Below are 15,747 nucleotides of genomic sequence, written 5' to 3' on the forward strand. Positions count from 1 at the left end.
TCAAGAAAATAGATGACATAATGGAGAATTTCACAAGAGAACTGCACTCTCTAAAAATAATTCAAATAGAAATTTTGGGCCAGGCACGGTGGCTCACGCATATAATCCCAGCACTTTTGGAGGCCGAGGCGGGTGGATCATGAGGTCAAGAGATCAAGACCATCCTGGTCAACAAGGTGAAACCCCGTTGACCTACTAAAAACACAAAAATTAGCTGGGCATGGTGGCGCACGCCTGTAGTCCCAGCTACTCGGGAGGCTGAGACAGGAGAATTGCTTGAACCCAGGAAGTGGAGGTTGCAGTGAGCCAAGATTGCACCATTGCACTCCAGCCATGGGTAACAAGAGCAAAACTCCGTCTCAAAAAAAAAAAAAAATTTTTTTTTTTTTGGACCTGAAAATGTAATGAATGAAATAAAATTTTAATAGATAAAGAGTTGACAGTATATAAATCCCAAGTAAGTAGGAAGAAAATAATTAAACAAAAGGTATACATGAAATATAAAGCAAAAATAGGGCTGGGTGTGGTGGCTCACGCCTGTAATCCCAACAATTTGGGAAGCCAAGCTGGGAAGATCACTTGAGCCCAGGAGTTCAAGACCAGCCTGGGCAATATAGTGAGACTCTGTCTCTACCAAAAATAATTTAAAAGTTATCCTGGCATGGTGGCATGCACCTGTGGTCCCAGCTACTCTGGAGGCTGAGGAGGAAGAATCACTTGAGTCTCGGGAAATGGAGTCTGTAGTGAGCTGCAATCATGCCACTCCAACACAGCCGGGGCAACAGAGCAAGACTGTCTCAAAAAACAAACATATAATAGAATGAAAACAATGATTATTTAAAAAGACCAACAAAATTGACTATACTCTAAAAAAAAGAGAGAGATGACAGCAATTAGCCAATACAGCAATGAAAAGAGAGATTATACTACAAATTATACAGATCTCAAAAAGATAATAAGCGAATATAATGAACAAATTTATGGCAACACATTTGAAAATTAGAGTGAAATGGAAAATTCCTAGGGAAGCACAAATTTCAAATGCTGACATGAGAAGAAATAGGAAAATCAGCTCTTTGGTGTCATGTTGATTACATTGGACCCTTCCCATATGAAGGGAGAAGTGACTTGTCCTTACTAGAATCAACAGATAATCTGAATATGAGTTTGCTTTAACAAGCAACTGGTTTACACTGAAGGAGGTGTCACATCAGTATATGACCTTGGAATGTGTGGTTGCTATTTATACCTCATTACTAGAAGCAGCCAGCTAAATAGAGTGATGGAATGATAAATTCTCATTTAAATCACCAGTTCAAGGACAAAACTGGTGAGATTAGAGTGTTGTCCTCTAGGATGTGGCATATGGTAGATACAGGATACTTTGTCTTGAAAAGTGGAAGAAAGATTGGTGTCTCCCACCATCCGCTCAAGAATTTGCTTCTCATTCCTGACATCTTAGGCTCTGCTGCATTAGAAATCCTGATTCCTAGGTGGAATGATTCCATCAATGAGTACCACACAACATTAAAGTATCATAACTGCTGCTCACTTGGGTCCTCACTGGGGCTTCAACTCAGTTTATACTGGAAGCATTGTGCTCTGGGTACCCATGGGATGTGCTGTCACTTTTTGCCCTAAAGCTTCCCTGGTGCTGTAGACACTGGTGAGCTGAGTGAGCCCACATGCATACCCCAGGGTACAGAGAAGTTGATGCCCCAAGGAGAGCTCTTAACTGGTAGGGCATGGAAGCTGATGGATAGATACTTCTCTTGGTTGATTCTCAAGTGGACAATTGTGAGAAGCATTTTAAAAATTAAGCATCATGAGGCTGGGCACGGCGGCTCATGCCTGTAATCCTAGCACTTTGGGAGGCCGAGGTGGCTGGATCTTGAACTCCTGGGAGTTCAAGACCAGCCTGGCCATCATGGCGAAACCCCATGATGGCTCATTAATTGTGACAAATCTTTAAAAAAAGGAATTTTTTAAAAAAAAAATTAAAAAAAAAAGAAAAATAAATCAAGTGTCATGAATACAGCACCACTACCTAGTTTTTCCTCTTCCCCATCTCACTCTATCTGGTCCTTCATTATTGCTCTTTGGAATTATTTCTCAATGAATTACATACATCTAAGTCTTTGTACCATGGATCTGCTTTCAAGGATAGTACAAGCTTAGATAATTTGGAGCTGATCAGATTGGGTTCAGATTCCAGGTCTGCTGCTAACAGGCTATGTGATCTTGGGAAAAATCACAACCAACATTTCTGGGCTAAGTTTCCTTATCTGGACAATAGGAATAATTACAGTGCCCACTTCATAGGGTTGCTGTGAGGAATAAGTAAGTTTATATTCATAAACACTTTGAATTGTGTCTAGCACCTAGTAAGCACTACATAAATGTTAGTTCCTACTGTGTTTGCAGATCATTTTTCTAGTGGGATACTCAATATTGGTTTCTAAGAACCTTTCTATGTTAGTAGATATTAACCTTTTTGGTCATATATGTAAGAAGTATTTTCTCAGTTTCTCCTTTAACATTGTTCATGGTATTTTTTTACCTTACATAATCATTTGATTTTTACATAGACAAAATTAGCAATCCTTTCCATTCTGGACTGTAACCTTCATGCCTTCCTTAGGCAGGCTTTCCCGTTCTTCCCGTTCTAAGATTGAAAGATAAAATGTTTCCCCAGACAATTAATTTCCCGAGGCAATTCATTACAAACAAGGTCTATAGATTACGTACCAATTAGTTAGAATTCTGTTTCATGTCACATAGTCTATGCATGTCAGATTCTAAGCTCATATTTGGCACACGGTGAATGTTCACTCAATTTTGGTTACTATTTTCTTTCTTCTTTTTTATTTTTATTTTTAAAGATGGGGTTTCACCAAGATGACCAGGCTGATCTTGAACTCCTGACCTCAGGTGATACCCCCACCTCAACCTCCCAAAGTGCTAGGATTACAGGCATGAGCCACTGCACCCGGCTATTTTCTTTCTTCTTGAAATGAAGAATAAAAAGAAGATCTTGACTTTATGACTGGTACAGGGAATACAGAAGATGAGCCTGGGGCGACTTGCTGTGCTAGAAAGCAAGCAAGTGCTAAACCACAAAATAAAACCATAACAACAAAACAAGTAAAATGCCCCCCAGCCCCACAATAATGAGGGTATGTCAAAGGGACACAGGAGCCAATTGAGAGAGCTCACAATAGCCAAAGCAAGAACAGTTTGAGCAATAAAATAATGTAGTCTTGGATTATAATGCAAATTATACAATAAATATCCATGGTTTTATGTTGATATAAATATATAATTGAATAAATAAATGGGAACAGGCTGGGTATGGTGGTTCACGCCTGTAATCCTAGCACTTTGGAAGGCCGAGGTGGGTGGATCACTGGAGGCCAGGAGTTCAAGACCAGCCTGGCCATCATGGTGAAACCCCATCTTTATTTTATTTATTTATTTATTTGTTTGTTTGTTTGTTTATTTATTTTTTGAGACGGAGTTTCGCTCTTGTTACCCAGGCTGGAGTGCAATGGCGCGATCTCGGCTCACTGCAACCTCCGCCTCCTGGGTTCAGGCAATTCTCCTGCCTCAGCCTCCTGAGTAGCTGGGATTACAGGCACGCGCCACCATGCCCAGCTAATTTTTTGTATTTTTAGTAGAGAAGGGGTTTCACCATGTTGACCAGGATGGGCTCAATCTCTTGACCTCGTGATCCATCCGCCTCGGCCTCCCACTGTGCTGGGTTTACAGGCTTGAGCCACCGCGCCTGGTGAAACCCCATCTTTAAATAAAAAAAATAAATAAATAAAAATAAAAAATGGGAACAAACAGACAAATGGATCCATGCAGAAGAATTCCTTCACTGTGTCCGCAAGGCAGAGGAGCACAGCTCTCCAGTTCTTCACTGTGGGCTGCGCGTAGTGACTTCCTTCTGAAGAGTACAGAATGGAAAGGAAGAGAAAGGAGTGACTGTTGAATGGAGAAACCTGACAAACACAGCTCCAGACAGGTGATCAAGGTTGATATAAATTTATCCTAAATCATGACTTAAGTCATACTGATAATATCTATAATTGATTTAATATGAGGAGAATGGCTCTTTACTTACTGGTTTTGTCCCAGAGCCCATAACACCAATCTAATCTTGAGAAAAACATCAGAAAATCCCAAGTTAGGATCATTATGCAAAATACCTGACCAGTGCTTTTTAAAACTGTCAAGATCATCAAAAACAAGAAATGCCCAAGAAACTGTCCACAGCCAAGAGAAGCTTAAGGAGATAGGCTCACTAAATATATGTGGTACCCTGGGTGGGATCCTGGAACAGTAAAAGTACATTAGGTAAGAAACTGAGGAAATCTGAATACACCGTGGGGTCTAGTTAATAATAATGGCTCATTAATTGTGACAAATGTACCATACTCATTTAAAATGTTAATAATAGGCTAAACTGGGTGTGGGACATATGGGAATTCTCTGGGCTATCTTTGTAATTTTTCAGTCAATCTATTCCACAATTAAAAAGTTTAGTTTAAAAAAGAAGACCATGAGGAGTACAAAGTTTATTGGGGGAAACATAAATGTAATAAAGAATTTATTTCACATGTTGAGAATCCTAATGAAGGCATGTGTTTGGTGGGATAGGATTACATAAAAGAAAGAGGTGCTCTGGGAGAGGTGGAGGAGGTTTCACCACCAAAGAGGAAACCTTTGAGCTGGGGCTTGAGGAAGAAATATCAGTTATTCAACCAGAGAGGAGAGAGGAAAGAAGTATTTTTCTTGTTTGGTTTGCATTTTAACATCACTGAAGCGTAGGAACCAATATGCACCTTCTCTGTTTTGAAATGCTTCTTTACATGCTGCATCTTATGTCTGTTTCTTTTTTATTTGGTTTTATTTTAAGTTCTAGGATACATGTGCAGAATGTGCAGATTTGTTAAATAGTTTAATGTGTGCCATGGTGGTTTGCTGCACCTGTCAACCTAGGTATTAAGCCCAGCATGCATTACCTATTTGTCCTGATGCTTGCCCTCCCCATGCCTCCCACCACCCACCAGGCCCCCATGTGTGTTGTTCCCCTCCCTGGGTCTGTGTGTTCTCATTGTTCAGCTCCCACTTATAAGTGAGATATGTCTGTTTCTCTTGACTGGACTTTAATCTACAGAATTATAGTTCTTTTCCCACTGTATTATTCAGTACTAGAAAAAGAAAGCAGAAGTGGTTTCTAAATGGATTTTATGATTTTGTTCTTGATCTCTAGGTCTGAAATCCCAACTTAAAGACTTCATTGTCAAAATATTAAATATTTGATTTTTCTATTTCAGGGATTCTTAACCTTGCACTATTGAAATTTGAGGGAAGATAATTCTTTGTTGTGGGGGGGCTGTTCTGTGCATTGCAGGATGTTTTAGTAGCATCCCTGGCCTCTATACCCTACTTGACAGCAGAACTCCTCAGTTGTGATAATTAAAAATGTAAAAAAAAAAGTCTCCAAATATTGTGAAATGTCCTCTATCGACATTAAAGAAATACTGCTCTATTTCAACTCATATTGCAAAGTTAATTGTAGGTCCTGAACGCAAGTATGACTAAGGAGAAATTCAAACTGAAATACCTGAGGATGCTTTCCATGGTATTCAAGATCTCAAGATCACATCAGCATAAATTGTTTCCTGTAAAGTCTGTTCATTATCTAGATTTTGATTTGGTTGAAATGCCAGAAGCCAAATGCAGACTTTGTGCTGTCTTATTTCATTTATTCATTCACCAAACATTTACTGAGGGCCTGCCATGAACTGGGTCCTGTGCCAGGTTCTGGGGATTTGGTAGACCTGGCTCTTTTGACAGAGAGGTTGACTGAATTCTGGTGCACATTCCTAAACCTGTGTTTTAGGAATGCAAAAGACTGCATTTACATGTAACGGTGACCTTGCGGTAACTGTCCTCATTGATTTCACTTGAAGGATCCTATGTACATCCTGACTAAATATAGGTGTTTTCTTCCTGCATATACTGCTCCTTGTCATATGCCTTTCTGTACCCTTCAGCACTTTACAATCCCTGAGATAAGAGAATAGTGAGACTGATGGAATCATCTTCGTCTTCTGGCCCTCAAGACTCAGTATCTAGCCAGATGTTTTCACTGATCTTTACTGGCATAAACTGCTCTTGAGAGAGAAGAATTTAAACGTGGTAAGGTTAACAATTTTGACTTTATTAACTGTGTTCCTAGTCTTCTTTATTGTGTACTCTGAAGTCTCCATGCACAGGCTCTTGACTCTGGTGCTAGTGGTGGTCCTGGACTGATGGGACCATTCATGGTGGTCTTGCCCCCAGGTGACTGACTCCCAGGAACTCCTGCAATGATGTCTTTAAATCCTGGATATTTTTTTTCCAGGAAAGCCTTAATTTTATTTAACTTTTTTTCAATCAATAAGACTTGTTAGAGTCTCCGTTGTTTCTTTAAACCTTTGCCAAGTCTTGTCACATAACTTTATTTGCAAACCAAGAGGATTAGACCTGGTGTCTTCATTTTTGGTGTGGAAAATATGGCTGATGCACTGGCTGTCCCTTTAGATCTTGCTGTGGCTTTTGTGGCCCTGGCTACACACCAGAGATATGCTGTGAATTTATGGCTCAGAACCTGGTCCTCAGACTGGTGAGTTCAAAGTTATTATTATTATTATTATTATTATTTTTTTTTTAAAGACAGGGTTTTACCGTGTTGGTCAGGCTGGTCTTGAACTCTCGACCTCAGGTGATCTGCCTGCCTTGGCCTCCAAAGTGCTTGGATTACAGGCGTAAGCCACTACGCCCGGCTTATTATCATTATTTTTTAATGATAATAAGGTGAGATACCTTATGATGTCTTTTTAGCAATTGTTGATCATTTCAGCCTAGCTCTGTTTTACAAGGGACAGAGGTCCATTCAAGCTTACTCAAGCAAAAGGGAGAATTTTTATAAGGATATGCTAGGTTAGGATCAGGAACTGAGGCAACTCTATGACTCTGCCTCTCTGACCTATGTGTCTTAATCTTGCCTTCAAGCCTGTGAAAGCATGTAGTATGTGATTGAGGAATCAAGTGGAGGCCAGTGTGGCTGAACTGTCGAGTAAAGTTTGAGAGACTGTCAAAGGCCAGATCATGCAAGGGTTTGTAGGCTATGCTAAAATTTTTGCATTTTATTGTGAAATAATGGAAAAATGATTGAAAGACTGTTATCAGGCAAGTGGTATGGTCTGCATAATAACTAAAAAAATTATTCTGGCTGCAGAGGGAGAAGAGTTTTGAGAAGGCCATGGGAACACAACAAATGTGACAAGTGCTGGGCTGAGGAAAGCAAAGAGAGCCCTGAGGGCATACATATGTGATTTTCCCAATAACATTCCTTAGATATACTTTTTTCCCAGTCCAAGATCCACCCTAGGGTCATGCACTACATATCTCTAAACTGCATATCTCAGCCTTTCTTTGTCTTTTGTGACCTTGCCGTTTTTGAAGTTAAAAAAATATACTTCAAATACTCTACTTCAGTACTTAAATGTCCCACAGGTTGGACATTCTAAAATGAGGCTGGGCATGGTGGCTCATGCCTGTGCTCTCAGTACTTTGGGAGGCTGAGGCAGGTGGATCACCTGAGGTCGGGAGTTCAAGACCAGCCTGACCAACATGGAGAAACCCCATCTCTACTAAAAATACAAAATTAGCCAGACGTGGTGGCACATGCCTGTAATCCCAGCAACTTGGGAGGCTGAGGCAGGAGAATCGCTTGAACTCAGGGGTCAGAGGTTGTGGTGCACTCCAGCCTGGGCAATAAGAAAAAAAAAAGAGAAAACATTGGCTTGATTATGTTTTCTCGTGTTTAGATTTGAGGCATGCACAGTAATGTTACAGAAGTGCTGCTGTACCCTTCAGAGTGTATCATACCAGGAAGCACATGATGTCAGTCTTATATTAGTTTTGATTGTTGTGTTGACTCGATTCCTTGGTTCAATGTAGAGTCAAGGAACCAAGATTCCTTGGTTTTATATCTATATCTATATCTCCAAGAAAGTGATCAAGTGATCCTCAAGTGATCCTCCTGCCTCAGCCTCCCAATGTGCTGGGATTACAGGCATAAACCACCGTGCTGGGCCTAAACTTCATGCTTTAACATATGTCCTGCATGCGTATGCCAGATACACTTTGTTTTAGATAACCTGTTAATATGCCTGACTACTTAGTCATCTTGCCTTGACCTCCTGCTTGTTTAGGTTTAGGATTGACTAATTTGTATTTATTAGTCAATCCTAAACCTGCTTACTCTGCCTTATCTGTTCTTTTGGGTGGAAACCATAGTAAAGGAGCTTGCCGACACTTCTCCCTTTGCCCCCTGCCTCCCCGTATGCTCCCTTGTGGCAAGATGTATACTCCTTTCCTTGGGATCTGTGAATATAACAAACTGTATTTTCAAAGGCATTTGTCTTCTGGTCTGTTGACCTTATCATATTTAAATAATAATGAGACATATTAAAACATCTGCCATATTTTTCTGCTTAAAGTCACTTTTTCCTTTTTTAATGAATAATTTGTAGGGAGATACTTTAAACTTTTCTGGCTGAGATGAATGAGAAATATATTTTACATAGTGACACTGTGAATGTGTGTGTGTGTGTGTGTGCGCGCGTGTATGTTGGTTTGAGCTCCATCCTGCAGAGTTTGCAGTCTTAGGACATTGGACTGGAGCTGTTGAGGGGGCAGTTGGCTCTATGGCACTCAGGAGGAAAATGCACACACACTGAAACAGTAGTGTTATAAAGTTTTACATATCCTTTCCACATGGAAGTTGTGTTAGTTTCTTTGTTGTTCTATTTCATTTGAATATAATTCTTGCCTTGACCTGCTAAATTGATTTCATAACCCTCTAATGGGTAATTACCTCTGCAAGCACTAGCTTGACAGAACTACCAACTTGAATTGAAAATAGTTGGGAGGTTGCTGAATGGAAAATAGATGGGAGGGGACACAACTGATAGCAAGGAGCTCTTGCTATGATTCAGATTAATGAGTGGATTGGTGAATTTGAGTTAACAGAATTTTACTATTGATTGGGAATGTGGGCAGAGAAAAGAAGGAGGAGTCAAGAATGATGTAAATTTCAGCTTGGCTTCTGGGGCAATGGTGGTGCTGAGGCTTCATGATTTCAGCTGCACCTGCTGAGTCTGAGGTGTTAGGACCTTGGATTGGAGCTGTTCAGGAGACAGTTGGCTCTTTGGCACTCAGGAGGAAAATCTGGCTTGGATTAAAAACAAACTGAAGTTGGATTTTACTCAAGGAGATTTTACAACTTAATATTCACTGTGGGAAGCTGGTTCAGGATAGGAACAAATGCTTTTATTTATTTTATTATTATTATTATTTTTTGAGATGGAGTTTCGCTCTTGTTACCCAGGCTGGAGTGCAATGGCGCGATCTCGGCTCACTGCAACCTCCGCCTCCTGGGTTCAGGCAATTCTCCTGCCTCAGCCTCCTGAGTAGCTGGGATTACAGGCACACGCCACCATGCCCAGCTAATTTTTTTGTATCTTTAGTAGAGACGGGGTTTCACCATGTTGACCAGGATGGTCTCGATCTGTTGACCTCGTGATCCACCCGCCTCGGCCTCCCAAAGTGCTGGGATTACGAACAAATCCTTTTAAAGTATCTCCAGTAATTTGGTGTTGAGATAAATAAATAAAATAATACAAGTAAGCAAAAAAAAAAAAAAAAAAAAAAAAAAAACAATCAAAGAAGTTAACAAATCTAGAAAGAATTTCACTTTTCAGCACTTTTCCCTGTCTTTTTTGATTGACTGTTCTGAAAAGTCCTATATACATATATGGAGAGAGAAATGTGAAAACTAAATAAATTATCCTTTTGATTATAGAGAAACGACGCTGGCTTAAATCGCAGCTGAATGGATACCAATCCATAGATTTAATCCCCCCAATCTAGCAACAGGCATTCTCAGGTATGGATGCCAGAGATAAACACATGCATGGTGCAGGCTGTTTTCAAACGTCACGAATTGAGGATTGCATTGAGAAAATGGCTTGTTCTAGTGGAAAAGCGTGTGGGTCGACATACAGAGTGCTGCGAATGATGGACTGTGCTCCGTTACGTAGTACCCCATCCCTGCCCTTTTTCTGCTCTCCTACCTCCGTTCTCCCTCCCTCCTTTCCCTTCTTCAGCGTCTTTCTGGGATTAACGGCGGGGTCGGCCCCTTACACAAACGCAGCTGGCTAGTACGGTCAGCCTGAGCCCTGCTGTGCAACCACGTCAGGAATTCCAGTAAGTTGGCAACACTGGAGCACAAAGACAACAATTGAGGCACTCTTCAGTACAGAAAGGAATGTTTGGAGCGCTGGCTGCTACAGTGAAAGGACACACACACACACACACACACACACGCTCGCGCCTGCGCGACCACGGGCGTACGGGGAGGGAGCGTAACCCCTCCCGCACTAGCGATCCTTCCTCCCGCCGGGCGGCGGCCGCTCTTTGTAAGTCGGAGGTGTGGGGACGCTCATTGACTATGCAGCGCGGCCCCAGCGGGCGTCGGACCGGCTTGACCCCGGCGCGGTCTAGTACAGTCGCCCCGGCCGCCTGGAACTGGCATAAATCACCCGCGAAGACTGCAGTGCAGCATTGCGCCCCCGCCGCGCCTTCCTCCTACCGCTCGGGTCGGGTCGCCCCCTCCCTCCCCAGTCCCCAGCTCTGTGGTCCCCAATCCTGCCTCCTCTTCCGCGCCGCACAGCGCCAACGGTTCAGTGCTGGGAGGCAAATTAGAGATCCAGTGACTTTGGCCAGAGCACGGACCCCTGGATTTTCCAGTTCAGGAATCTCTCCCGCCCTTTCCCACAACGCTCCCCGCTCCACCTTTTTTGCTTCAAGCCTAAATTTTCTGTTTTTGTGTCTATTTATCTTTTTGTCTTTCCAAAGTAACTCCTATCCTCTCCCTCCCCAGCCCCCAAACCCAAAGCGGCGCCAAACACTACAGTCCACGGAAGATACGCGATCCGGACTGTTGGGGTCAGCAGAACCGCAGACGACCGGTGCTCCAGGGAAAGGGACTGGCAGTAACTGGCAGGCTTTCGCCCCCAGGGAGGGGAGGCAGCGGGAACCTGTCCAGCGACCACGTGCGTCCAGGGCTGTCTCCTCCGTGCGTCACGGCCCCCATCACTGAAGGGAAAGGGCTCCTAACTTCTTGGACCAGGAACCAGCGGCTGGCGTTAGCTGCCGCGCTGGTTCAGGGGCTGGAGCTGGAGATAATGGGATGGCCTCTGGGCCATAAACAGCTCCTCCCAACACAGGACTCCCAGCACCGGGAAATCAGTTGTTTCAACTCTCTTCCCACCACACCCCCCCACACCCGCTCCCTTGGGCTCTGATGTCACGTACAGGCTGAGGACCGTGCGCTGAGGGCGCGTGCAAGGCTCACTTGTGCTTTTTGGGGTCCGGGCCCCTTGCCAGCCTGTTTAAAGCGGCCCCAAAGAAGGGAGGCGCGGAGTTCTCCGAACCTCCTGTGTTTCTCCCTCTTAAAGGATACGGAAACCACGGAGAAGACTTTCGCTGTTTTTCAATTTTGCTTCAAAATGAACAGACTTGTAAGAAGCGCGATCTGGCCATGACACCTGTAGATGTGGTGCTGAATAATTGCTAAACAAGGATCCAACCTCACCAATAAAGATCTAGCTCCCTCTCTAATTTGTAGAAACACAGAGCACCCCATCTCATCAGCCTGTATCCTATCAGGGGAAACCAGGATATCTGAAGGACCCTAGAGAGATCAGGCCAGGAATAAAGGTCACAGATCTCAATCCCTCAGGCTCTTTTACTCCTTCCCTTTCCTACCCCGCACCTTTCCCTTCCTTTCTGCTTCCTTCTTTTTTACTTGTTTGGCTTTTCTGTCCTTTTCCATTTCTTATTTTTCTTTCTCTTCTCTATTCTTGACTTTCCTCCTGGCCTATTCCTGTCCATTGCTCATTTAGTAAAACTGCGTGCGTGCAGATTTCCCCGTGAGTTGCCTCGCTGGCTTCTGTGCGGGGCAAACCCTGCGGAGAGGCGAGGGCAGCGCGTGTGAGTGTGCCTGTGAGAGTGTGCGCACGGGAGAGTGCTCGTGTATGCACGCGTAAAGGGGACTGTGTGTGTCGGCGTTGAAGTGTGACTGTGGAATGTGCGCGCGTGTGTGACTGGTGTGTATGAGTGAACCTGTATCAGTTGGTGTGGCATTGAGGAGTATATGCGCCTGTATGAGTGCGTGTGTGAGTGCGCACGCGCCTGTGGAGTGTGCAGGTGTGAGCGCACGTGTGTTCGAGTGCCCACTCCTCCCCGGGCTGCAAAGTGCAGGGGGCGGGCCGGGCGGCAGGGGGCCTGCTCGCTGGATTCCCGTATGCTTGTTCCGGGGCGGTCGGGTCTAAAGGGCTTTATGCACTGTCTGGAGGGTGGGGACTGGCGCGGGTAGAAAACGGGATGCCTCGGGCGCGGGGGCAGGCTTTTGGCCACTAGGAGCGGGCGGAGGTACAGACCTCAAGGAACGTTCGCTAGCGGAGGCGCTGCGGGTGCCGTGTGCTACGCGCGCCCACCTCCCGGGGAAGGAACGGCGAGGCCGGGGACCGTCGCGGGGATGGAGCGCCGGCCGGCGGCAGTGGTGTGCACGCTGCTGCTGGCTCTCGCCGCCTGCCTAGCGCCGGCCAGTGGCCAAGGTAAGCGCCCAGCCGGAGCCTCTCGCGGAGCGCCCACTTCCCCGGCTGTGGCAGGGTCGGTTCCGCGGGAGGCCGGAGGGGAGCGCGGCCCCTCAGGGGCTAGGGTCGGGCTGTGGCTTGGGAGGTACTCCTGGTGGGGCGCTCCGGTTGCTTTGCGAACCCGGAGCGGGAGCGCCCCTCCTTCGCTCGCCAGAAACTGAGCGGCAGCAAACTTGAGAAAACAGCCCTGCCAGCTTCGGTGACAGCGCACCCCACGGAGACCCTGTCTTTGTTCCTATGGGCGTTTGTCCCGACCCTTCTGGAAAGCGCTTTGCGGGAGAACGAGGTTCTCTGCCGTCTGCAGCCTGCTCTCTAGAGCGGGGCTCTCCCCGGGGCGGTGCGGTCCCGGGCTCTGCTCCGAGCGCAGCTTTCCACCTGCAGTTCCCCTCCCTGGATCCTTTCGCGCGCCCTGGGCCGCGGGCCAGAGCACCCCTCCCGGCGAAACTTGGTCCCGCGGTGACCCCCAGAGACCGCTCTCACCATACAGATCATTTACGAGCCAAGATAAGGCCGGGAGGTTGGATTGGCCGAGAGAGCGGCTGAGGGACTGGAGTCTTTTCTTGAAGTTTTCCTTTCCAGCTGGGAGCTGGGGGCTTTTGTGTTGATGAATGGGGCCCGTCTGTAAGGCCAGAGTTTTGGGGCTCGAATGCAGAAAGTTTCTGGCGTGAAGTGCTTTAAACTTCTCTCAAGTTGTCCGAGAGTTTCTGGTAACGCAGAAAGAGGGTTTTAACAGAAACAGAGAAGAGGGAAAGAGAGGGAGAAAGAAGCGGAGACAATAAAAATAGAAAGAAAGGAAAAGGAGAGAGTAAGACAAGTAGAGACGAAAAGGAGAGAAGGAGGGGAGAGAGAGCGACTGGAAGGGGAGAGAGATAAGAGAGAGGAGAGGAGAGGAGAGGAGAGGAGAGGGGGGAGAGAGAGAGAGAGAGAGAGAGAGAGAGAGAGAGAGAGAGAGAGAGAGAGAGAGAGAGAATGAGACGCCAGACCGGGGATGAATGGGAAGGGCGAGGAGGAGGCTGGAACCGGCGAGCTCTCCCCCTGGCTTTGCGTTGCTAGGTAGCAGCCAAGAGCTGCGTGTGACCGACCACCAGACAGACAGAGTGGACGCTGCTGCCACCGCGGGGACTAATCTGTCTGTGGGGATGGGAGAGTCCCCCCCTTTCCCCTCCTGCTCCTTCCCTCCCGTCGGACAACTTAATTGCTCTACAATGAAAATGAAACCCCTATTGTTGTAGGATTAGCCAATGCAATAAATTGATTTCCCTGGATCACATATTGGGGTTGACGGGTGGGGACTGTGGAAGCCCCCATTTACGGAGGAGTGAGGGGAGGGCTTGTAGATGGGCCGTGGCATGTATTCAAATGGTTAATCTGCTTTCTTTCCTCAATTCTTAGCTTAAGCTCCTTAGAGGGAATCAAGTAAGTAATTATACAGCAACTCCTAGCAGCACCCATTTCAGACTTCCTGGGAAGAAGTTTGGAAACGCTAACAAACCCCACGGGTCTTGCAAAAGTCTTCGGAAAGGCAAGACGGGCAGGGAGAGATAATCAAAAATCTTGCATTGAATACCTTTTTCCAGTGTTGGTAACGCAGAAAAAGGGTTTATTATTATCGTGCAGTTTGCACAATGCTTAGGGTTATATCTCATGTCCTAAATATAGATATGGGATTTACTACGTTCCTGTCAGTGCTCGGCAAAAGGAAATCTGATTCATCCTATGTCTCTGTACAACCAAAAGAGATGTTCTTTTTCCTGGGTTGATTGTTTAGTCACTAAATAACCAGAACTTACTCTTCTTGGTGGTTTTTTGCATCCATCCATCTTCCATTCTATGATAATAATATATAATAATAATGTGTATAGTAATAGTAACACAGCATACAAATGTACGTGGCAGGCCCTGTTCTAAGCACTTCATACTTCTTGACTCAATTAATCTTCCTAATATCCCTTGGAAGTAAGTACTCTTATTATCCCCGTTTTACAGATGAGAAAGTGGAGGCACAGAGCAATTCAGTAATTTGTCCCAGGTCATACCGCTAGAAAATGGGAAACTCAAGGGATTCTGAATTCACAGTCTATAATTTAATTGCTACAGTATGTGGTTCTGTTTCTCTCTCTCTCTCTCTCTTTTTTTTTTTTTTTGAGGCGGAGTCTCTCTTTGTTGCCAGGCTCCAGGCTGGAGTGCAGTGGTACAATCTCAGCTCACTGCAACCTCCGCCTCCCGGGTTCAAGCAATTCTCCTGCCTCAGCCTCCCGAGTAGCTGGGACTACAGGCGCACGCCACCACACCCAGCTAATTTTTGTACATTTAGTAGAGAAGGGTTTTCACCATGTTGGCCAGGATGGTCTCGATTTCTTGACCTGGTGATCCTCCCGCCTCAGCCTCCCAAAGTGCTGGGATTACAGGCTTGAGCCACTGTGCGCGGCCTTCTCTTTTTTTTTTTTTTTTTTTTTGAGACAGAGTCTATTTAGTCACCCAGGCTGGAGTGCAGTAGTGCAATCTCAGCTCACTGAAACCTCTGGCTTACTGCAACCTCCACTTTCCGGGTTCCAGCGATCCTCACACCTCAGCCTCCCAAGTAGCTGGGACTACAAGCCCGGGGCACCATGCCCAGTTAATTTTTTTTTCATTTTTTTTAGTACAGACAGGGTTTTGCTATGTTGGCCAGGCTGGTCTTGAGCTCCTGCCCACAAATGATCTGCCTGCCTCAGCTTCCCAAAGTGCTTGGATTACAGGCTACAGGCGTGAGCCACCGTGCCCCGCCCAGTTTTTTTTCTTGTGTACAAAAAATATCATGCTCCCTAAGTTACTGTCTATGTGTGAGGTTCCTAAAGAAGCTGAGGGGCAATTTGCAACTCATCACCACCTGCTGTTTCATAACTGTGGCTCTTTTTTCAGAATCCCTCTCCTCAGGTTTCTAAGACCTTAGCCCAAGTCTCCTCATTCCCAGTCCTCCTACTTGGTA

General features: G+C 45.3%; 1 protein-coding gene across 2 annotated transcripts in view; it reads left to right on the forward strand.

The window, feature by feature from the left end:
* The first annotated feature begins 12,526 nt into the window (after positions 1–12,526).
* Positions 12,527–15,747, forward strand: part of LRP2 (LDL receptor related protein 2) — a 216,321-nt gene continuing 213,100 nt past the window's right edge. For both annotated transcript variants that reach the window (XM_035304603.3, XM_008998756.5), the window contains exon 1: positions 12,527–12,740. In XM_035304603.3, the coding sequence (XP_035160494.3) occupies positions 12,662–12,740 (79 nt within the window). In that variant the 5' untranslated portion in view covers positions 12,527–12,661. The remainder of the gene's footprint in view (positions 12,741–15,747) is intronic.

Source organism: Callithrix jacchus, chromosome 6 (genome assembly GCF_049354715.1).
Source record: "Callithrix jacchus isolate 240 chromosome 6, calJac240_pri, whole genome shotgun sequence".
Classification (NCBI taxonomy): Eukaryota; Metazoa; Chordata; class Mammalia; order Primates; family Cebidae; genus Callithrix; species Callithrix jacchus.